At 37.8% G+C, this 25647-nt stretch overlaps 1 protein-coding gene and 1 long non-coding RNA gene across 4 annotated transcripts in view; one reads left to right on the forward strand and one right to left on the reverse strand.

Moving 5' to 3' along the window:
* LOC105196259 overlaps window positions 1–25647 on the forward strand; it is a 155190-nt gene that overhangs the window by 109044 nt on the left and 20499 nt on the right. For all 3 annotated transcript variants that reach the window (XM_026136895.2, XM_039448590.1, XM_039448591.1), the window contains 3 exons: window positions 10576–11632; window positions 14220–14324; window positions 14864–14989. In XM_026136895.2, coding sequence (XP_025992680.2) covers window positions 10576–11632; window positions 14220–14324; window positions 14864–14989 — 1288 coding nt within the window. The remainder of the gene's footprint in view (window positions 1–10575; window positions 11633–14219; window positions 14325–14863; window positions 14990–25647) is intronic.
* Window positions 1–25647, reverse strand: part of LOC120356757 — a 79662-nt gene that overhangs the window by 27078 nt on the left and 26937 nt on the right. The window lies entirely within an intron of this gene.

The raw sequence follows: 25647 nt of genomic DNA on the forward strand, positions 1-25647 counted from the left end.
GGAACGATATGCGCGCGTAGCGCGTGCGAATGTATCGCGGATATACAATATGAATATGAATGCGCGATCGCGTAAACGGCGTTATTTCTCACGAATTGACGGACAATTAGCGGTTAATTGCATGACGTTATTCTCACTAGTCAATTGGGTTCTCTATAGGCGCTTTAATCGCGTTAATTACTAACCGTTGCGCCGCGTTTCAATATATTCATAGACCTCGAACGTTATTCTAACGTTATTCTAACGTCATCGATTGTGCTCGCTTTGCGCGCACGTGATGACATTTGTAATACGTATACGTAATCTTGGAGCGGCTCCATGTATCCGAGCCACGAGTAATTCGATGCTTTGTTGCATCGACAAACTTGTGTTCTTAAAATATATTAGAGGGCTAACATAGTTGGACAATTTCGTTAGGGTATTTAGGAAATTCCGTTACATTAATTTAAATTAATAAAAACGCAATCATTTAATTTTTGCGTTTTTTTTCATTTTTTAGAATTTCATAATTTAATAGCTTTAACAAATTTTTTACGATCTTTCAAATTTAAGATATAAGATGACATTGCTTTCATTAATACCTATTTGACACAAAACGTTAGAAAAGTAAATTATAAGTTTAGTTTCATTTTGTTTTAATTTTAAAAAAGAAATAAACAAAGTAGTAAAGTTTTTTTTTTTAATCTTTGTGTTACAAATTTCTTTTGTCAAATCTCTCGATTTTTGGAAACTTTGTATCCAAAGATTTTTCGGGTTGTTGATTACGAATCAGAAGTCGAAATTTTAAAATTTAAAATGACCGACTCAATATGGGGTGGATCAATAATTAAAAAAAAATAACTCAATCAATAATTAAAAAAATCTAGAATAAAAGAAATTAAAAATATAAAAAAAGGAACTAGGACCTGCGTACTTGTACGTATATTTTGCAACCTATCTTTACACATATTCTTGATAAATAAGAATATATCTTTCTAACAAACTTCCGAACAATGGTATCTAAATGGCATATCCTAAAACTTTTCGCACTTATTTAAAATCATTCAATATCCTTATAAAAATCTGCTATTAATGTATTTAGAAGAATTTCCTCTGGAGTTAAAAAAATCTTGATGCTCATTTGAAAAGAGATTACTATAAAAATAGAAAATTCTCCATTTGAAAATACAACTTTTTCGATGCGTGTATTTTCTCAGTATCAAGCGAAACTGCGGTAAATACAATCATGTGGAGTAGAGCAACGTCCGAAGGTATACGATTACGAGGAAAGGCATTGGAGGGAAAGAGAGCATAAACAAACACCTCGCGTGCGTGTACGCACGTGGAATGGGATCACACGCAAAAGAATACTGATCCGTAAAAGGGAGCTTATCCTCTCGTGCATGGACCGAACCGGAATCAATAATCGTTCCATAACTCTTCCTTTATTGGAACCAAAAATATAAACCGTATCAAAATTCTACAAAGTTTATAACATCGGAATCAATCGAACCGATAAAATTACTTTTGACCTATGATTTTTTTTTCACTTCGTAATATATAATTTACAGTTTCTATTATCTATGTAATATTTTATCCAACTGTATTAAAACTTTATAAAATTACAAGATTTAACGAACGCGAGTGTTTTTATTATGAACCAGACTTTAGGGCCATGGCACACAAAAAAAACTTAGCAATAAAACATGAGCAGTAAAGAAACCAACAGTTAAAATTTTTTACCACCCACGTTATGTCTTAAGTTTTTGATTGTAATTGACTGATTCGCTTATTGTTGCCCAAGTTTTACTGTGCCATGGCTTTTAAGCTTTTATGAAGAAAAAAAAAAATCAAAAATAAAAAAAAATGAATGTTCCAATTTCAATTCTGGTAATAGATGCGCATTATATCAAGTGTTTAAAAAAGTATAAAATTTTCATTTAAAAATGTACAAAGGTGTTAGTATTATTTCGAATATTTTTAAATTGTTCTTTCCTATTTTTATATGTATATATATGCATTTAAGTTATTTCATCCCTTATTTTTTAGGTTCAATCATTTCAATGTTATAGAAACATAAAGGCACGTAAAAAATTACGTTGTCTAATAAAGCGACAAAAAATTTAGATAAGAATAAATTATAGAAGAATTGTAACCATAATCAAAGAAATCTCTAACTCACTCGGTTTTCGTTTGCTTCATTGGCTAAGAAACTGAAACCAAAACTGGAACAGTTATTCCACTTTGCTGTTAAACCAGTTAAATCGTGACCATAACTGAATCAAAATATTCTTTCGGCCCGGGTCCCTGCTTTCGCTTTGATAAAATGTGCGCTCGTGCACTTCCGGTACCGCAAGTATTGTGTACCTGTGCACGTAGAGTTCCTGCAAAGGTCACATTTTGGCGACAAAATAATCTCAATCATTATAACATTATTACCCGCCATCGCCGCCGTTTGAGCAGCTCTGCCCCGCGTAATGTTCACTCGTTACGCAATAATCCGTTTGCATCGAATAATTAGCCAGCGAAACTTTTGATAAAATAATTATGCTTACGTAATGATTCTGCAGGCTGGAGGTGCATCATTAAATTGGTAGCGAGAGCGTTACATCATTCGCGCAAACGATTGCCCGCTTACACTAATTTCATGTCACGGAGTCGAATAACGTTTGCGGAGATGCGTCAAAGAGAAATCATTTTCCAATGGCACGCGATGATAATTGAAATTGAGGGAAATTGAAAATATTAAATGTACTAATTGAAATTGGAGCTCCACCATTCGGTGGAAGCTAAAGAGTATTTTCGTCGTCCCACGAAAAGTCACGGCTACCCAATCTCGAGAAATTCCGCGCTGTTCAACAATGAAGCAGCCCGCCGTCATTTATCGAAAATTGGCTCGGCAGATATACGAGTTCTGTTCGGATTACTCCTCCAGCTACATACGCCCACACGCACACACACGCACATCCACGTGCAACACATGCACGTAAACGCGAATGCATAACGAAGCGCGTAACACGTGCCTGGCAGGCACGTACCTGCTGCCTGGCATTTCGGCGCGTGCACACGCACGTATCTCCCACGTATCTCGCCTTCGCAAATCAGCACCGACGAATCCCGGTGTGTGTATGCGTGCTCCCCGAGTACGCGCACATGCCGATTTCTATTTCGCTCAGCTTCCGCACTTGAATCTTCCTACCATGTACCTCAGTCGGTGCGCACCGCGAACAGCCGCATAGTCGTACGCATTCAACGGCCAGGGCTGGGCGAAAAGTATATCAAATACAAAATACTGGCAATCGAAAGTGAATTCAAATGAATTGAAAATTGTAATTCATTTTAATTTTATCCGAGTTTGCACTTTGGAGTCCCGGGTACAATATTTTTTTTTTTCTTATTCAAATGGACTCAAATGGATTGAAATACGAAATGAGTTATTCATTATTTTGAATTTGAATGGATTCACGTCTCGTTATATTATTTTTGGATTCAAATGAATTGAAATACGAAATGAATTATCGATTACTTTGAATTCGAATATATATTCATATCCGTATTATATTTTTGAATTCAAATAGATTTGAAAAATCGAAAGCGCGAATTCGGAAATGTCGAAGTGAATTCATCTCTATCCATTTCAATTCATTTTCGTTCGCTGGGATCTTAGCATATGAATTACAGATTATAAAATGCAAGTCTTGTATTTCGTATTTCAAATTGAAATTGCCAGTATTTTGCATTTGATATACTTTTTGTCCAGCCCTGTTAACGACACACACGCTGCACACTCTCATTTCGCGCAAACGCCGCTTCTGTGTATGCACGTACATACATATGTACTAGTCCCGCCTTGCAAGTTTTCATGCATATTCTCACGTTTTCGTGCCGCTGTACACGTTTATTCCTCTTTCACACAATTGACAGTGTCACACAAACGTGTCTAAAAAAATATTTTCAGAAAGTCCTTAAGACTTTCTGAAGAAACGACCGTAATTTATGAGACATTTTTTAAACGTTCTCACAGCTGCTTGTATTATCGGCTGCAATATTTATTAATGATTAAAATACACGTGGCATCGTAATTAATTTAGATAAAATAAAATGCCTCATATATTCTGCAAATTCTTTTTCATTTAAAAAGATTTCGAAATATTATACAATATAAAATATATGCATTTTATCTATTAATGATAATTATATAAAATTTCCGATAAATAGGCATTAATAATTTCTAGATGTCATAATATAGTCTAACAATGATAAATATAATATACCATGTGTTCTCTCTCTTTATCCCGTACACTACTATAATCTATACATATAAAACTATAGAGTATTCCAGAAAAATGTATAACCATGAGACAATTTTATTGAAATGAAAAGCAAAACTTTCTTTATCGAAGTTCAAAATCCAAAAATCTAATTGCCGTATTGAACAGTAAGGATTAAAAAGTTTTGATAAATCAAACTGTAGTGAAGTTTCCAAATTTATTCATTATTTTGAAATTTTTTTTACATTATCCTAATTAAATTTGGAAAGAGATTTTGGTAATTGCCTAGCAAACGTAATTAATAAATGTCAATACAGTATTTTTATGACCACTACTAATGTATATTTTTTTACGTGATTTCAACATTGTTTTAATTTACGTAACATTATCACGTCTATATATCGTTTCAAATATGTCATAAACAGTGACGTAATTTTCACACATAACAATGTAAATTATGTCACTATCTTATTATATAATCATATGTACAAAAAAGTAGAAGATTCCATTTATATATTTAATCATGCTATTCCGCATATGTAAAAATTAGTAAAAATCACAACATTACGCTTACATTTATAAAGAAAATATATTTTAACTATAAATGTTCCATCTCTTCCACAATTGTATCAAACTGATCTATCACGCATACGTATCTATTAACATCAGGTGTTCATGGATCATCACGAAGTGATCACTTCCCATACGATCACGTAGGTCAAGCAACGTTGGTGGCTTTTCCTGACTTAGATGGATGACCCCTAAATATGAATATAGGTTGGAAAAGGTGATCGCTTGGGAACATCGCAAATTCTTTTCTTCAAGTATTTCTTGCTCATAATTTAGTCGTGTGTATTCCGGCATGTGATGCTAATCAATAAAATTTATTTTACTTGTCACGTATACAATTGGTCGAAAATAATGACAACCAGACGAATTTGGTGACGTCATCGGTACGTGACATTTCGACGTTTCTTCCACGTTTCACTGACGTTCTGTCTTGACTAATTAATGACGAGAAGCTCATGATAAATCGACATTTGCTAGGTAGTTATCGAAACACTAATTCGAGAGAATTAGATAAAGATAGCCTGAAACGACCGAAATTGTGTTAGTCTTCTTTGTAGCCTTTAAAGATAGAGACCCCGTACTTAAAACGAGCTTTTAAAAAGATGTTAACTCGCTTTATTTATCATTCTACCTACGGAAGTAACAAGTTACGAGTAACGCCATTTTCATTACTGTTTTGCAGTGACAATTTGACAATGACGTTACAATTTTCCATAACAGTACTGGCTGATACTCCAAGATTGGAGTACTTTTGATAATCACTTTTGATAATCAACTCGTTACCATTACGCGTACCAATTAAAAAATAGCAGGATTGGGTAGTAACTAGTTAAAAGTTCGAAGTTAAATAATAAAGTAAAAAAGTTAAATTTTAACTTGGTTAATTTTAAATAATGTAATTTTTAGTTTTAACTAGTTATTTTGGAAACTCATCAACTTTGACTTATCAACTTTTTTTCCTAAATTAACCATTTATATATGCAAAAAAATTAAGAAAAATACATTCCTACATAAAAAAAACAATATTTCTTTGTTATTTCGTTTAAACTTAAATTTACAAATAAAATTAAATTTGTTTAATGATCCATAGAATGATCAGTAGAATTGTTTGAGTATTTAACTTTAAAAAGTTATAAATTTCTAATTTAATGTTAAATAATGTTTTTCAAAATAAGCTCTTAATTTAATCTTAACATAACTTTTAAAACTAGTTAGTTTTTCGTTCGTGTAATTTTTAAAATAACTAAATTAATTTTATAAACCATTAACCTTAATTTAGTTAAGAAAGATATATTAACTTATCCAACACTGAAAAATAACTTGTAACTTCATTCGTTATATAATGCGCTACTTTTGCTCGTTACGTAACAAGTCGACTAACGAGTTACTTGTCAAAAGTAACTATTTCAATCCTGACACTATGAAAAATTGTAATATTACCAAATCGTTATTATATATAAATTATAATTATAACGATGACTCGTTACTTATATTCGCGTTGCTTCTAGTCCCTAATTTTACCTTTATCGCTCATTAAACGTGAAACGAGAATAGAATTACAAAAGCGCGCTAACATCTCTATAGGCGCATTGTTTTTTAAATACAATTTTCTTTCGAAACAATTATGTTTAAAGACCAGTTTGGATAATCTATAATTTGCGACAGAATTCGAGACAGATCGTACTTTGTAATAACTAAACTGTATCAAAGGAAGAACAATCAAACATGCTATACATAATTTTAAATCGCATTACGGTTAGTATGATACAACAATTTCTTCCTCGTCTATAATTATATTCGTAATTTGGAAATAAAATTATAAATAGACCTCCGTCGCAAATTATAGACCGTGCAAAGTGCGCTCGGCATATATTTAATCTTCGGTTGCACATGATTCAGTTTCAAATGAAGTTGGAATAAAATCAGAGAACTCCTTTACCTTGCAAACATCTGTATAAATATTTGATGAAGGAGACCGTCTTATTATCGTTACGCAAGTTCCCCAGGACACCTTGTGCACGATCTACGCACACAAGCGTCAGCTCCGTGCACATGCACGGCCGCTCAATGGGCGGCAGCTGTGCACGTACGCACGCACGCACGCACGCATCGGCCCGCGTGCACGCACATATACGCAGAATCGCGGCTCCCTCACCGGCGCGGCGCGGCGCGGCACGGCGCGCGCACGCATCGAGTAGTCCACGAGGAGTATATTCTACTCGTAGTCGCCACGCCACTCGAGTAGTCGCCCGCGCCTCGCGGCAGTCGGCGTGCGTCCACGCTCGGCACATTATCGTTGCGTTTGCGCCCGTCGTCTTACGTCCGTGTGTGTACGTGTATGTGTGTGTGTGTGTGCGTGCGTATGCACGTGTGCATGCGCTCCGGCAAGAGTGTTATTTATTAGATCAGAGGAAGCTAGTTTGCAGTGACGCACGGAGAGTGCCGGCCGTCGGGGGACACACACGACACAGTGTGAACACCTCGGCTCGCGGCGACGACGTAAGAAAAACGGAGCCCCAGCCTCCGGTGCGCGGCGGAGTTTCTTTCTTCTGATCGCGTCTCGCGTTCTCCAGCACGGGACTCCCAACAAGTGCCCCCCCTCGCTCGCGCATACACACACAAAGTCACCCCTTTCGCTCACGGCACACACCCTTGAGGAAGCAGCAGCCCTCGGATTCGCGATCCGTCGGACGGGACCGGAAGCGAGCGACGACGTCGGCTCTCTTGGATAACGGAGGTTGGAGAACGCGTCCAGTAAGCGTTTCATCGCTAAGATCCGTGACTAACTGGACCAACCGGTGTAAGAATCGCGATCGGTCGATCGGCGGCGGATTTCGCGCGTCGCAATTAATAGATATATATCAAGAGTATGGAAATAACGCCGCGGGGGAAATTCCACTTGCATTTAATTATGAAGTTTCATAAGCGAGATTGTTTTGAAGCTCATACAAATCGGAGGACTATCGACACGCACGGTCGATTACGTAAGGGTCCTCGTGAGCCCCCCCCCCTCTGTGCTCCTCGAAGTTAACGAAATCTGTGCGCGGCCTTGCACACAAACCGGACATATCCCCCCTCCGTCGCAAAATTGCAATTTGGGAGGATGCAGCGAGCGCGTCGGGAAATTTTTAATGAGCTTCCGCGAGTTCCTGCAGTGTGAGAAATATCAGAGTTCGCCCGAGTTTCGTGCCTTGCATATTTTAGACCTCTCACGATTTTGTTAAGTATGCATCGGGCGGACGCACCGAGCGGCAAAGTCTGAAAATACGATTTCGCGTTCCGATAATGGATAGTTATCCGAGCGACGGTTATCCCTCCCAGTGGGGACGAAGCCCGAGAAAAATCTCGGGGACATTTTCGGGTCGGGCGCAATACGTAATCGTTCGAGGGGGAAGGGGGGGGAGATGATTTTTCTGCTAAAGGCAAACGCGCAGCGGTGGGTCTGTCACGTTTAAATCCGCGCCGGATTTATATCCGTGCGTGTGTGACATATCGAAAATACGCGCGCACGTATATACGCCGCATCGGAGAATATGGTTCGGACACACGCAAACAATATAAGCCCATCTCTATATTATCGTCCGTTATACAATCGCCTCATTTCAATTGCATACTATACCGCGCGGGAGGCGTCGCGGTGAGAGATATCGTGGCGTAAAATTTTTTTTTTTCTTTTTCTTTCCCCCTTTTTTTATACTTTTAACTGCATTTTTATTTCACGAGGCGGATAAAAGAGATAAAGGGAAACGGAAAAATATTTGAACCGCCTTCCGCGTTCTATTACCGATCGTATTAATTGTGCCAATATTAATCTCGCGTTCGCACAAACGTTCTCTTGTCAAGCCAATTAAGAAAGATAGTACAGTTGAGGAGTATCTCCATGCACGTATCTAGATACATGTGTGGAGATATATTTTGTGTCTGAATCTGTATCTGAGTTACATTCGAACAGGAATATTTGTGTCTGTACCTAGATACTAAAACAGAATATCTGAACTATTGTTCTGATACATTTTCAGATACGTTAATTGATAATATTCTCGAAGCATTTTTTGATTTGTAAAACGAATTTTTGATTAGTAAAAACCGGATGAAGTAGTTCTCGGATTAACTGAATAACGAGTATTTGTAATATTATATCGTATTGAACGCTAAAAAAAGAATAGAGCGATGTGCAAAGAATATCTGTTTTTTTATTCTATAATTGAGTTTAATTAAAGAATTTTTTGATAACTTCCTGCTTCTCGCACATTATTAAATTAATAATATAAAAGTTATTATTTGATATTATTTCACAATTAAATTCAACAGACACTTATATGGAAGTTTCATTTATGTTTCACATTTATGTAAGTCATGTCACGCTTTTAAAACTTTTGTTTAAAAAATCTGTGACAATGAAAGACCACATGATGTAGTCTAAATCGTTCTAAATTCACGTTGTGTTTGTAATTACGTTTCGTGTTCTGTACTTTTAGTTAAATCATCACGGACAAATCGTTATATGCGACTAGCATTAATGAGCATTTATTTAGTGTATTTTGTGCATGTTGTTACATTTTAAAAGTATTTTACTCATCACTGGAAAGGTATATATGTATACGTATACATATATATGTAATTGTATCATTTATTTCTATATACACTGAAAAAAAGTTTGGTAGTAACAGCAGTCAAGCCTAGATAACAGTTATCAAGTTTCGAAATCCAATAGTTTCAATTAATTTGACCCATATTCAGTTCATATGACCAAATATTTAGTAATATTTAGTGTGATTGTTTACTAACCGTTTAGTAACCGATTAGTTACTATTATATTTGTTTACTTAAACAATAAATATCACTAAATATTTGATTACATTAATCAAACATTTAATTGAAATAATTTTACCGAAGCTTAATTATTATTACTTTTAGAAATCTGTTTCAGTGTACATAAAATATTATTGCAAAAAGAATTTAGTAATAATAATCAAGTCTAAATGATAGCTTTTAATAAAATAGTTTCAATTAAACATTCAATTAATATAAACAAATAATTAGTAACGTTTAGCAATAATGAAGCAATCATTTAGTATCCGATTAGCAACTATTAATTATTACGTTTGATCACTATTAATATAATTACTAAATGTCAACAAATATATATTTAAATTGATCAAACATTTAATTAAAACTACTTTATTCTCAATTATTATAACCAAATATTTTTTCAACGTATACGTATGTGAATAAAATAAAATCGTTAATTTCTGGATAAATCGTCGTTATCAGCATATTCGTTTCTAATTAAATCGAATCATATCTTCGTCATACGGTAACTCGTGAAAGCGTTTTTTTCGTTGCTCGCGATCGCAAAGTATATAAATGGTGAATTAGTATTTTAATCTTATTTGCACATTTTGCGCGCGACGAGAGATAATTCCAGCGATAAAGGCAATCGCGCTTGATTTATATCGAGTGTCGAGTATTCGACAGTGTCGAATGACCTCGGCAGTCGGCCAGTCTTTTTATACCGCTGACCAACGCCGGCCGCGTAACAAGCGGATCGCTGCAATTAAGGAAGCTGTTGCACTAGCAATTGCATCCGATCTCCGACGACGACGACGTCGAAGATTCATTTATCGTCGGTGACGGTTTTGTGCCGGCGGTTTTTTTTTTGCCAAGCAATTAAAAACGCTCGACACGAAGCGGTTTCGCCGGTCGCGCTCTTCCGCTCTGTATGACCTCTGGTTTTTCTTTCTGGTTTCTCAAGCGAGTTCCAAGTTCGACGCGTTCCGAAGGACTTGGCGATTTCTCCGCAGGATCTTCAAAGAGAGGAACAGAAGAGGCCATTATCGCGACAAGAGGAGGCGCGCGAACAGACCCCTTCGCAGGAGAAACGCTCGCCATTGTCGGAGGAAGCGATTTGTAAGCACGAGGAGGATCTGATTTGCAAGGAGCACTCGCTCGAGTATCAGAGTCAGACGCTCGAGAGTCAATCGGACCGTCTGTTCCACGAGGCAATCACCTCCTCGTTGGAGGATCTGCTGACGACAGTGCCCGAGAGTTGGACCCGCGAAGTTTACGAGGAAAGTCTCGACGAGGTCGAGCGGAGCTTCAAGGAGACACAGTACTCGCCCAAGGAGAAGCGCGATGTTCAGACGCAGACTGTGCAGGAATCGAAGAGCACGCAGTGCAGTCCCGAACAGAGTGTAACGAGCCCGTGCGACGAGGAGTTGCCCAGGATCAGTCCCTTCCACATCGGCCAGAGGTACTTCCAGAGCCCGAGGCGGGAAGTGCAGACGCAGACTCAGGGCGAGAACAAGAGTGTCCAGTGCTCGTTGGAGGATCTGGGTGATCTCACTAGAAACGAGGGCGCGGAGCAGGAGTCGAAGAGCGTGCAGTGCATCCCGGAGGACATCTCCACGAGATCGTCCGACAGGTCGAGATCCTCCTCCCGAGAAGACGCCCTGCGCAGTCCGCGACGTGAGGTCGAGGTGCAGACCTACCAGGAGTCGAAGGCGATTCAATGCAGCGACGACGAGCTGCTCGAGGCTGATCAAACGAGCGCCGATCATCCGGAGCTGGCGCGTCAGAGTAGACCAACCAGCTCGACGTCCAGGAAGACCGAGAGCTCGCCCTCGTCGAGCTCGAGTTCGCCGCGCAAGTTCCCGACCGTCGTCTTCGTGGAGGGCAAGGGGGACATGACCGTTACCCATAGGGAGCACGATGGCGACGTCACCTGGTCGAAGCATTGGGGTCCCGAGAGACTGGTGGAGATATACAGAGAACCTAAGACCAGCCTAGGGCTCAGCATCGTTGGTGGCAAGGTGAGATGTAGTTTAATGTTTAACAACGCTATCTAGCGTTACGTCATTATTTAGAATAATTTTAAAAAAATGTAAATCCAATTTTCTTTTAATTTAACAAAATGGTTATTAAGTTTCCAAACGTTTTTTTTTATTTATTTTTTTATTTTATTAATATCTTCCGCTCGCGGGCGTATCCAAGATTTTTTTTCCAATGAGGCAGGCGATCAATTCTGTTATTACATAAACAACAATTTTTTGCATTATTGAATTGCTTCATTGGTTATTTTAGACTTCAGAATGTTTCCTCGTTCCCGATTTTGAATGGAAAAAATATTGGGTTTCGCGTAACTTTTCAATTTTGTTTATGAAGAAAAATATAAACAAAATACACGGGCAAAAATTATTAAAAGCGAAATGGGCAATTCTTTAATATTGTAATTATCATTATTATTATATACAAAATGTGATCATTTTCCTAAGAACAAATTTTTTTAATTTCAGAATAAAAAAAGTAAGAAACATTTACATATTATTAAAAATGCAACATTGAAGATGAATAAAGCAAACAATATTCAATAAAAAAAAATTTATTTAGATTCAAAAGTAAAGTACCTTTTTATAATTAATCCTTACGATACCATGTTTAAGACGATGCTTCGCCTCTGTCTATCTCAAATCTAGGTGTCTATCTCAAATCTGTTCATGTTTTTCACACCTATTTAAAATGATTAAAAAAATTGTTAAAAATTCACGAACATTTCATACTTTCATCTTTCTAGAACAAACTTCACTTTAGAAAATAATATAGTATATAATTTAATAATCGAAGTAATAAAAGAAACTTGTACAAATAAGAATCGGTCGGACACGAAATATCCAGAATAGTAGAGAAAGGGTTAAAAAATTTTGGGAAGGGTACGATCCTTTAACTATACGTTCTCCTCTCCCCCTCTTCCGCCCCGCCCGCTCCACTGGATACGCCCGTGCTCCTGATTACGTTACATTTCTCTCGTTACGTTACTTCTAATTGCTTTATTATGGGTATTGATTTAATTTGCAGCGTAAGAGTATCGCACGTGCTCGCGAGGGGTTTATTTTTATAAATTCCCGAGATTCGATCGATGCAAAGGAAGATAATCCTGAATTATTACGTGCATGTTCTCGCGCGCAGTCATCCAGTCACAATTTTTCGCATTCCTTTTATTAGTCGCGCAAAACGGATATAGCCGCGGAGCAGTGAGACGAGAATCTGGCCCCTCGTCGATATCGCCCTTGGTGTTTTATAGCCCCGCCTTTAAAATCGGAAATACTACGACGGAGGAGGCTATTGAAACATTCGGACAGAGTCGGTAGTCGAAGTAGGTCGGGCCAGATGGCCGCCGGTGAACGGCGACGTCTTGATGGATCTATCTCGCGCCGGATGATCCGTAACTCAATAATTCGGCCCCGATAATTAACGTCGGATTTTAACAAGTAATAAACCGTCACGTGCGCGCGTCCACGGGCGGGCTTCGCGGAGGGGGATGGAGGGGGAGGGCGGACGTGGGCGGGCTTTAATAGATTCGACCCCGCGATCGCGCGTATAAATTCCTCGTGTGCGACGCGGCGGGTTAAAGGCTTTTATTGATCGACACCGTGAGCGCGCGGCGCGCATTCGGCAATCCCTAGTTTGACGAATAGAATTTAATCAATTAACTCTTTATCGATGCGCACCGAGCCGGATGGATGGAGCCGCGCGTCGCGCGCGCCGCGCCGCGCCGCGCCGCGCCACTCCACGCCGATGCACGATGCGGACTGCATCATCGTCACACGTGCATCGGTCGTCCAAGTGCATTAATGCGCGGCCGAGTGGTGTCTCGACGTTAAACCGGCAAGAAGGCCGGTAATAGGATCATCGGCTTTCGGGCTTTAGTCAACCCGCTCGCGACTGCTTTGCAGAGCGGCTTCTCAAAATTGCGCTCTGCACAAATTATCGGAATACTACTGCGCATTTGCGTAACGCGACTCCCCATCCAATTAAACTGTATAATTATCTCCAGTTATAGCGGAAATAATTGATTTTGGGAAACGCGCGGGGATTATGATCCGCCGATAAATAATGTAGCGATCGTGCAAAACCGAATTCGTTACTAATTAAAAAGGGCTACGTTTTGGTTTCTCCACTCGCTGGGGGATAAGGAGGGAGGAAGGGAAAACGCAATCGATTACTCGATACACACACGCTGAATTGTGGTGTTAAATAATTGCATTAATTCGATTAGCGCATGACGATGCGGCAACAAACCAATGGGAGATTAACGAGGATAAATGACCGAGGGGAAATTGGAGCGGGGGGAGAGGGGCAATTCGGAAATCACGGCGGGTTGGAATCTGTCTCAAATGCGTCCAGTGTCTGCGACGTGGTCCCGGAGTTAACAGAGAGAGAGAGAGTTGGGGGACAGTCATAGAGCGGCGCTGATTAAATCTAACTGTGATTAAACTACGAATTGTCGGACTAAATCGACTAATCGCGGCTCCGTTAGTTCTGCCGGATTTAATGGCACGGACTTAAATGGAACGAGCGGTGGCGAGCGACGTTAAAGCGACGATCGATTTCTTGTTTCAGGTCGATCTGCACAACGGCGGGCCCAGCAAGACGCAGAACATCTCCGGGATATTTATAAAGAACGTCCTGCCGAACAGTCCGGCCGGCAGGACCGGCGGTCTCAAGGTAACACGGTTTCCTCGAAACGATCTCCTCTTTCTACCGTCGACCGCGGAAATTGTGTTTCTTCACCCTCCCTATTCCACCGAGTAGCTCTGCGCGCGTTCTCCGGCTTGCGCAAAAAAAATATATATATATATATTGTATAAAAACTTAATAAAGCCGGGAGATGAGAAACGCGCGCGTTTTCGCTCTAATAAAGATTTTATTGGTAAAAGTTTACAAACGTGTGTACGCGTTTCGGTAAATAACGGAGCGCGTCGAGCGTGCTTCGTTACACGATTTTCGCAAAACGTTTCGCAAAAAGTAATTTAATAATATAATAAAAATTAAAATAAATTATGCATTTTGCTTTTATAATTTTGCGAGCTTGACGTTATTACCGCGTTCACCGTGCTCTTCCCCTTCGCGCCGTTCGGCTCGCGAGTGCGCTTCGACTTAAGCGGCATTACGCGGATGCGTGAAAACTTAATAGTCGACAATTGCCGCGATTTATCTTCGCGGCCGCGCTTGGACTTAATTCGCCCTTTCGCGCGTGCTTTCAGATCGGAGATAGAATAATTGAGGTGGACGGCGTCGACCTGCGGCACAGTACGCACGAGCGTGCAGTGGAGGTTATACAAGCCGCCGGCAATCCTGTCAGCCTTCTCGTCCAGTCCCTGGTGAATTTGGTGAGAAAACCTAGTCACGTTCGCCCGAATATCGATGTTTCCGCTTCGGCCCGTGCTCGCGTCCGTCCTGCGCCAGCTTCTTTAACGCCGTTACGAAAGTTTCCTTCAAACTGCCGCTCCTTTTATCGCCCGAACTTTTATTTATCTCCCACCGATAGTCTGTACTCCAACACTTTTTCCATTACCTCCTTTGACCGTGAATTATGCGAGATACATTAAAACGACGAGATGTGAATCTATATCGAATACCGTCGGGGAGGGTATTAATTCTTTTTTCTTTCCGCGCGCAAATATAAATGTTCCTTTCAAAACGCGCCCGTAAGCATTATATTCCTATTGGAAGTAAGCTTTATCCTAGCCCATGAAAAAGTATCCACATTTCTGAGGGAAATAAATTCACGACGCACAGCTAAACCCTTTACAGCCGTTGAAATTTACGACATTGCCTTACTCCAGTAACTTGCGTAACGTTTACGTTACACGTCGTTTTATAGTCTGCAACTTTTCACGATGTACCTTTCTTCTTTTTTTTTCTTTCTTTTTTTACGCTGAGTAATCTTTGCAGAGAGGAATGTAATTTTAAATATAACGCGTCAAGAGAAGTAGAATTAATATTTTCAATCAAAGCTTTCACTGGGACATTAATAGGCGACAAAGATGACACTTCTGCTCGTCGGATTAACTCGATTGCAACGGGCAACCGAATTAATTTCTGTGCGTGTTACAGTTTGAAGACGTTGTGCCGTTTTCTTAATTAAATGTTCTTTAATTTTAATTATTTCAATTACACAAACGTATGTAAACTTTCATGATCTAATTTCCGCCCCTTAACACAGACGGAAGATTTGTGTTATTCGCAATGTAAATGTTCCGTTATTTGAATATGTAAATTTGACATGTATCGCATGTCCCCAACGGTCCATTCAAATGTCTGTGTTAATTTAACACAAGACAAATGTGTTAGCAAATAACACGAATGCAAAAAATATAACGCACTTCGACACCACACTTTGGAAGCAGATTGTGCAAACGCATTTCTTTGGATATGTTGACACGTTATTTATTTATCTTGGAATTTGTTTCAAAATTTTATTTTTACGTTATTTGCCATTTGCCGATAAATTGCGTTATGTTAACACTAAGAGATATTGAGTACCAATTTAACACAAAATCTCCAAACAGCATTCACATTGTTTTAAGGATATATCAGACATGCAATCCCAAAGCAAACTAAATAAATCGAAATGTGCTTAATATTAACACTTCAAATAAGCTATACATATGTGAAAATTATGAGAATAAGATTATATATATTTATTTAATAACATATTTTTATAGTTTATTGACTCTATTTTTTATTAAAAATTAAATTATTTCTCACGACATTAAGAATAATCTCAATTTTCTTGTAAGTACTTTAAGTATTCAAAAAGATTTATAAAAAGTTTATTGTAATCGTTTGTTTAGTTACTTTGTAAATAAATAAATAAATTTTGTTTATTTTACAGAACTAATCTCTGCATCGCAAGGAAACTTTTCATAAATCATCTTGAATATTTAAAATACTTAAATTTAAAAAATTAAGATTTTTTTATTATTTTTTATTTCATTATTAATTATATTTTTATAGAGCACATGTCTACTTCTTATTAAAATAATTTTTTATCCAAACAGAAAATCGCCAAATTTTTTTCAAATGCAATATAAAAACAATCTATAATTTTTTCATAATATTTTGACAAATATTCTATACATCCTAAAATTAATTGAATTTGAGCACGTTAAAAATTTAACGCAAAAATTTCAACAAAAATTGATTTGAACACAAATACGAAGCGCACTATATCTCTGACGGCTCGCGATTAATACTTGCAACATTTCACAGTGTAATTTAAAGATTATTCTGTTCGCATTTAGCGACAATTTACGCGCACACGGGAAGTAAGATTTTGCCTCGACCGTTCGATGGCAAGGACGCCATTATAAATCCGTCGCACCGCCGGAGCTGACTCGATTTGCAAGGCAGTCGAAAGTTTCGCCTCGCAATTAACCCGCGTCCCGACGATCGATTCCGTTAACCGGACGTTACCGCCGTCATCATAGTCCCACGCAGGGCGAAATTGAACTCCGTAATGTCGTTGAATGGCAGCGCGGCCCTAAGCGCTCTACGCCGTTTAACGTCGCTCGTCTGCTGCCGAAGCATCGCCGATAGACACATTACGCGAAATTGGATGCGCAGGAAGCTAGATGCCGTGAAGCTGCGCGCCGGATATTTGCGAAATGCAGCGAGGCGCAAGTAGACACGCGGGGAAAATCTCGCGGAGCGCGACGCAAACAATATCGCCGTGTCGCCCGGCGACTTTTATTATCCCGCCGCACCATCCGCGAATTTTATCCGGCGATCGCAAATTTTTACGATCTCGAGCGCGAGACGCGCCGAGGTTCCAGTTCTCCTGCATTTTTTTTTTTTTTCACATTGTATCCTGAGGTCGAATGTGTGCGTTCGAGGTGACACTACACGCCAATGTAAATTTAACATTGACGTCTCCGATTGTTACGCGGACGCCCTCCTCCCCACGCCCGTGCACGTTAACATCTGCGTGAATGGCAGACTTCGTCCTCGCACACGGAAAAAAAAGAAACAAATATAACTTGGAAATATCGGCTAGAGCCGTTTGCAACCGGATACGGTCAAATAGCTAGCTTGAGTTTTCCAATGCTAACAGTCGATTGTTGAAAATGCATTTGCTGCGAGATTTTTCATTAGCTAAAATTAAAAGCGTGCTTTATCTTTTTTGAGTCCAGTGGCAGAGAGTGTATAAAAAAATCGTATCTGCAGTAAATATTAAATTGTTTGATTCACTAAAGAGCTTTTTTTTAAGACTTTAACTGAAAAATATTGTGATATAACAACGGTGATATAAAAAATATAAAAAATCATTTGTTTAATAATCTGCAAAAAACTGTTTTTATATATAATTATAGAATCAAATACATCCATATAAATATATTAAAATATATATACTCATATATAATTATATATAATGATTGCTATAATGTCATTTAGTCATAGTATTATATATATTATACATAATTAGGTACGATTACAAATTATGTATATTTTAATATATATGGACATATTTGATATATAACTATACATGTATAACTGTATATAATTATATATAAAACATTTTTTACCAGGAAGAGTTCTCGGACCGTGAAAGGTTCGACATGATGCATAGTATTACTATTTCTCCATATCTATATTGGATTCTAGCAGCGAATATTTTTTTGCTGTAGCTGCTTCATTTTAATAACTAATAAATGGATCTCTTCGGCCGCAACAGTACCTATCTCTATTTCAAAAATCGCATCTTAGCTGCCGCGGCTATATTTTAGCTTCGTTAGCTAATCCTTTCTTTCTGCGTGCAGCGGCGGACGATAAATTCAAGAGCGCGTCGCGATGAGCGGCAGTATCTCGGACGAGCTCGTAATGTCAACGATAAAAATTTACAACAAACCGGTCGCGGTGGCTCTGACACGACCTTCGCGTCGAGCGCGATCCAGGCTACATACAGAATGATTAAAAATTAACAGTGAGCATCGACGTGCACGTTGCTCAATAGCGCACCGACGAATCCTAATATAACTTCCTTCGCGCGATCATCGTGATCATCGTCGATCGACAAGCGTGTCGTGTTATTTTTGGCTTCCAAAGAGCACGAACTATTTTTCGATGCGTCGAAACTGCCTCGAGTCGAGCGAGTTTCGCCGGGAAAGACGAGCTTACTTCGCTACCTGGTTTGTACATTGTCGAGTGCGCCGCTTTAGGTGTCAAGTCCCGCGATAACACCTGTTCGCTGCAGCCGTTCGCGGCGACGCGACGGTCGGCGAAACGCACGTCCCGCGATTGGCAGCCTCTGAAACTCGACTTTTCCCCGAAATTCCAATCGGCCGTGCGCGCGCTCGATTCTCTCGAAACCGCCGATGCGGGGAGAATGGGGCGATGTAGAGATACATACGCGATCGCGAATGAATTGGAGGACGGAGAGAGAAAGCGAGAGAGAGGAGGGAAGGAACGTGTAGGCGCGAAAGAATAGGGCGGAGAGCGGACAAGGGAACGAGCGAGAGACACATGGAAAGGAAGAGAGAGAGAGAGAGAAGGCATGAGAACCATTATTGGCGAACAGCTCTTGTACGCGTATGATGCACCCGGGTCGATCTTTCCAATAAATCTCTATGATGAGGGGTAGCGAGGGGAACGAGTGTGTGTGTGTGAGAGAGAGAGAGAGAGAGGCGTCGATAGAAATATGTAAAGTCAGGACAAACACGGGGAGCGAGGGATGGGGAGCCGGTATTGTAAAGAGATGTTTAGATAAATTCCATGATGCTGTTCATGATCCATCGACAGTATCAAAGGACGCAAGTTCCTCATTAATTAATTCGATTCAATTAATTCAGCTGTGTATAATTTTGTACACAACGATGGCACTTTATTCATTCGTAAATCCCTATACATTCGCGCAGAGAAAGAATTAATCTACAAAGCTAAAATGTGACGTTAAAATAGAGGCGACTGATATCATTGCAGCTGATGTCAAAGCTCATTTTAATAAGTGTTCGAATATAGGTGATACAGACAAAAATACTTGCTGCCAGAACCAAATAAACCAAATAACGTTTAAATGGATTTAACGTACTATTTTCTTTTCGCAAGAGAAGCTAATAATATTTGCATCGAGAAATCTAGCTGGGATGCGCTTTGATGCTAGTGCATTGAATCTTTCGCAAGGAAAATATCGAGTTCTTGAATTACAATTTTTAAATATAATACAAATGAACGAAATTTTATTGTCGAAATACATTTTATTTACTTTTACATCTTGAAGATTTCGAGAAATTCTTTCATAAAATAAAATCCTCTTGTTTCAAGAGGAGAGTAAAAAAATCTCATAATACTGCGCCTTTTGTGCGATTCTTTACTTGCGAGAAAAATGGGAATACCAGAGCATGTCCATCTGTCGACGATATTGTGTACCATTGTGAATCGAATGCTCGCTAAAGGATGCTTGTTAATTTCTAACTTATTAGTTTATTAATTTATATCTTGCAGCACGTACATTTTATCTTTAATAACCAACTTTTAGACAGAAGAGTTTATCAATCACTGATATTTTTTTCTGTCCGTTTTTCTCTTGATTTTTAAAGTAGAATTTCTGGAAATACTGTTTGTTAAATTAATTGCATATCAAAAGAAAAAAATTACCTATAAATCAACCATAATTATCTCATATACAATAAATGAATACAAAGTCTTCTTTAAAAAATTGCATTTTTAATTAACTTTAAATTTCAGCAAAATATTATATTTTTATTTTAATATTTCATAATAATCATCTAAAGTAGAATTCTTCAAACTTATAAATCACGATTTATTTTTTTTTAACGGCAGACATCTGCGATTTCTCTAGCTTATTTCTAGCTTATTTCGAGATTACAAAAAAGCGGAGGAGAGTAAATTGATTATTTATTTATATTACTGTATCTCCTATTTTTGTTACTTTTAATAAATATAATTTTATAATAAACAAATAGACCAGCTCGTTTATGTTAATAACAAATTGAAATAGATATTAGGCCGAATTAACGAGCAAATTTAACTTTAATAGATTTGAATTTCATGAAGGAAAAAATTTAGATCCATTAAAGTTAAATTTGCTCGTTAATTCAGCCTAATATTTATTATAATTTTATAAGTTTATTTCTCAAAATATGAGAAACAAAAATTATAAAAAAAAATGCAATTATTTTCTATTTTTATTGATAATATTTTTGACGTATCTAAACAAATGATTTCCAAGGAATTTAGTAATTTATTTAGGAATTAGTTTCAATTCCTACGATAGCTGAAAATTGTTTTGCAAATCAAAAATTATATTGCAATCCATACTTTGAGAATTCTTGATCTAAAGAGTACAATATGACTGTTCTGATAATACTAATATAGTAAAAAAAAACTCTTAAATCTTGGTTTGAAGATGTTTTTTTATCTGATATTTTTTCCTCTCAACTCAAATTATTATTGAATAAAAATGAATATATTTTTTTACGATAAAAATTTTTCGTGTAAGCAAATTATATCTATTTAAAATTATAAAATTTTTTTGAAGAAAATTTTTTTTATCTTTCTTATGTATGAGACAATGATTGTTGATTTAATACTAATTTTTTTTCTGTGTAAGACAATTATAATCGTTGATTTTCGCCAGTCTTTCAAATTTGCACTAATCTTTCCCATTATGATCACGTGACTGCTCGAAATTTAATGATGAGTAAGAGTAATTGCAGCGATCTTTCTCAATCGAACGTATGTTTCTTGCCGAGAAGTAGAAGCAAAAGTAGGCGTACCCTCTTAGAAAGGATTTTTATTTAATGACAAGACTAAAAATATTCTCGTCGTACTTAATCTTATTGCAACCTTATGCGGTATAAAAATAAAGCAATACTGGTATTAAAAGACGAGATCTATAATTTCTATTCTCCTTCATTGAATTAAACAAGGTTGATTTATTATCTTGAGACGAGAGCGGCGCATGCAAATTTCAACTCACATATTCCTACATTTAGAATAAAAATTTGCTCGATGTTATAACACGTGATTAATCGCTACGCAGTTTGAGACATCATATAAGGGACTTTGCAGACAAACGCTTTCTCGCAAGAAAGATTTACACACGACGCATTCCCAGCAAATGAAAATAAATTCAAATGAATTGAAAATTGCAATTTATTTAAATTTATTTATTAGTTCGCACTTAAAAGTTCCAGAGTATTTCTGAATTCAAATAGACTCAAATGGATTGAAATATAAAATGCGCTATTTATTATCATTTGAAATTCACGGAAAGATTCATGGTCCCATTATATTATTTTCAGATTCAAGTTAATTGAAATACGAAATGAGCTATTCATCATATCGAATTCGAATGTATTCATATCCATATTATATTATTTTTGAATTACAATGGATTCGAAAAATCTGAAACGCGAACTCGAAAGTATAAATTCGAAATGAATTCATTTCTATCCGCTTCAATTCATTTTCGCTTGCTGGGATTACAATTAACGCATTGACGGAAAACTCAGCAGCTTTTGCCTAAAGCGAGTCCTTATGAGCCTTTACGCTTATAAAACGAGATATTTTTGGTATCTACGAAACGAGCTTTCGTAATATTTTATTAGAAAAAAAATAGTTCTTGAAATTTTCTCCTGTTCAATCTATTGTTAAGTCAAGAACATTATGAGATTTGCCACAAATTTCCATTGTTTAATCTAAATCTCTCTCTGAAAAAATTAATCATTAATTCCCTACTCCTGGATATTTCCACCAATTTTCATTCATACAAGTTTCTCCAATGTTCGATGGATTATTAAATTATATACATTTTGTTATTTTCTAAAGTAGTTTCAACATTTGTTCTCGAAAGCTGAAAGTATGAATTTTCAGATTTATTCGAACCACTTTAAATAGATGAAAAAAAAAACGAACAGATTCGAGATACATAGACACCGTTTTGAGCATGATATCGTAAAAATTAATAGACAGCACTAAAATAATTTTATTTCAGATTTAAAAACTTTATTATTCAAGAGTAAAATATTCTCTTGTCTGCCAGTAATAATTTTGATTGTCCCCACGCACCAATCCCATTTTATGATACATAAAAGAGTAATAGCATCGAATCCAGAAATCTTTTCTGTGGGTGTAAGCGAGAAAAGAGTTGCGCTTGTCGGATCAGTAGCGAGGATCAGGCGGGGGGTTGACGCGGCTCGTCGGAAAGAGTGGTTCACCTCGTTGCGACCGAGCGCGCCCATCATCGACACCATGGACCATCGACGAGCCTACCTCCCTCTCCCCCCCTTCCCCTCGGCCCGTATGAACGGCGCCATCCCCCGTTCGCCGACCTCTCTCGCCCTCGTTCGCAAGTACTTCAGTTTCGTGCACGAAACCGCCTGGTCGGCGGCAGTTTACCTGATGTCACTCGGCTCAGTCGTCACGAGGCGTCGCGATGCAGCGATTCTTTGGACGCAAATGCGTCACCTTCGTCGTACGTTATCAATGGCAATCGAGACTTATACACGCGGATCGAGATACTCCCCCACGTCCGATTCGACGAACACGCGTGCCGCGTCCCTTGACTCTCGTCAGCGCGATGCACCGCGAGAAACCGTGTGCATGTACGCAATCGTAAATCGCGTCGTAAAGCCGGGTTTATCTTGACTCGCGGTATAGATACGGGCGGATACAGTGTTGGAAGGCTCTGTGTCTCGGAAGAGCCTCGGAATCGAATGCTCCGAGTTAATGTCACGAGAAGCCTGCGGAGAAGCGAGCAAACGTGTGTCGTGTCCTGCCTCTTTGATCGATCGGAAGTGAAGAGAAATAGAAATTTAATAGACATTTTTCACGTTGACGAGAGTCAACGGCTGACCGGTTGTTTTGTTTGACCCGGCAGAACTGGTCCACGTGTGCTGCTACGTTTGACTTTAATTACACGGTTCAGTAAAAAAAAATGACTTGTTGAACACCTGAATGAGACTGGTTATTTCCTGTAGTTTCCCGTGCGCCGCATACGAATCAAAATTGTTCCATCGCGGTTACAATTGTGAGAAATTTGTAATTAAAGTTGCGAAAAAGTAGTTGCGCTATTTTTAGCCGTGCTTCGTCATGCTATAACGATGTGACGACGCGCTGCGGAAGTTTTATTGCAATTAAATTTAAATATGTCGTTGGAACTTTCGGCCCACCAAAGAAATGCATTGCGTCGCTCGCGGTTAATAAGACATTCATAATTAAATGTAGGTATACGCGTGGAGTTACGCGAAAAATTCCAATTAATAAACTTTCTGCAGAAATTCGAAAACAATTTAACTTTGATGGGCCATACCACAATTTCGCATTCGTCAATTCTAGCATTGGAACCGTATTCAATATATCACGAAAGATTTCTATACATAAATTTTTGCAAAAATTCGGATTTTTTTTTCTTTACTTTTGAAATCCACCGTATTGAATTCATTTTGAATTTGTTAATTTTGACATCGAATTCAGTGACCTAAGAAAAATCTTTAAGTGCAAGCAAGCTTAAATATAGTTGAAAGCTATTTAATAAATCTAATTCACAGATTTTTTGCAATAGATTCCATATTTAATAATAAAATGTCTTATTAATTACAACGGTATAAAAAAATCTTTTTGAGAGTTAAAATTCCTGATAATATACTCAATTCTGAGTGCAATAAAACTGCTCCAGCACATATCGTAATATAGCAAAACAATCCTTTCTGCAAAATTGTCACGTGTTGGAGCAACTTGGAAACCGGATTCGCATTCAGCGCCCGGAAAACTGCAGGAAATAACTAGTTCTGGTGTTTTTTTTTTGTTAGCTTTTTTTGTTAGATTCTCGTGTGTTTATAAGAGCGTGCTTCGATGATACACGTTTATCTCGAGCAACAAAAAGAACGCTATCAGTAAATATGAGTTGTACAAATTGTTTGCATTGTTCTAGAAAAAAAACCACGAGCGAGAATATTCCGCTTTCAAATAAGTGACGTAATACTTTTGCGTATCCCTAATAAAAATTGGTTGCATCGCGTTTAATTTGACTCATATTGAATTTGCATCGAAAACAGAAGCGAGTTTATTCGTATATACAGCCAGTACGGCGGAGCATGCCGCCGTCCACGTATTTCAGTTAATTATTTCGAAAAAAAAAATACACGTGTCAAAAGCAAAAACAAGGAAAAGGGAAACAGAGTTACACGTGGGGCGTATAAATAATTTTTATAGCCAACGTTTTCGCGCAGATGTTCGTGTCGTTTATTCCATGGATCGTCATCGCCTTCTAACAACGTTGTTTCGCGTTTATTTATCGACGACGGGCTCACGAAACAAGATTGTAAGATTTTCGAAATAATTGACTTCCTCCTTCGATCGCGAGAAGGAAGAGAAGGCGACGTCGCGAGGATCAGTGCACGCATCGCGCAGTGCCGTTTTACGCGTTACGGAATTAAACTCTCTCAATTGCAGTTACTTTGGCAACAATTCAAGACGTTCGGCAAATATTTCCGTTGTACTAATTCATTCCTATCGGTTTATCTACACAGTCTGCGCAGTTTATCTCGTTGCTAAAATAAGTATAGATCTCTTTCAAACACAACTTCGCGGGACTATCTGCACCATATATTTTCCTCTTGCTGTCTACTCCAATTTCCTCTCTCTTTTTAAAGTCATCTACCTTTTTTATCGTGTGTATGTGTGTGTGTATGTACGCTTTATATGTATTTTACATTGAAGATCTTGAAAACGTTGCGATATATCAAAATTTATTAAAGAATTAAAATTTTTATCGCACACTGAAAAAAGGTTTAAAAAAACATTCTTTGTTCTAAATATTGAAAAATTACCAAAAGCAACAATATAACCGTTTGGTAATACTTACTAAACATTTAGAGAAATAAAACTATTCGTTATAATAATCAAATATTTAATTGGCATTATTTCATTCAACTTTTGATAGCTATTATCAAACACTTTTTTTCAATGTGTCAATTTTGTAATATAATTTTCATATATTAAATATCAATGTCATGAAATATAA

The sequence above is a fragment of the Solenopsis invicta genome, chromosome 4 (assembly GCF_016802725.1).
Source record: "Solenopsis invicta isolate M01_SB chromosome 4, UNIL_Sinv_3.0, whole genome shotgun sequence".
NCBI lineage: Eukaryota > Metazoa > Arthropoda > Insecta > Hymenoptera > Formicidae > Solenopsis > Solenopsis invicta.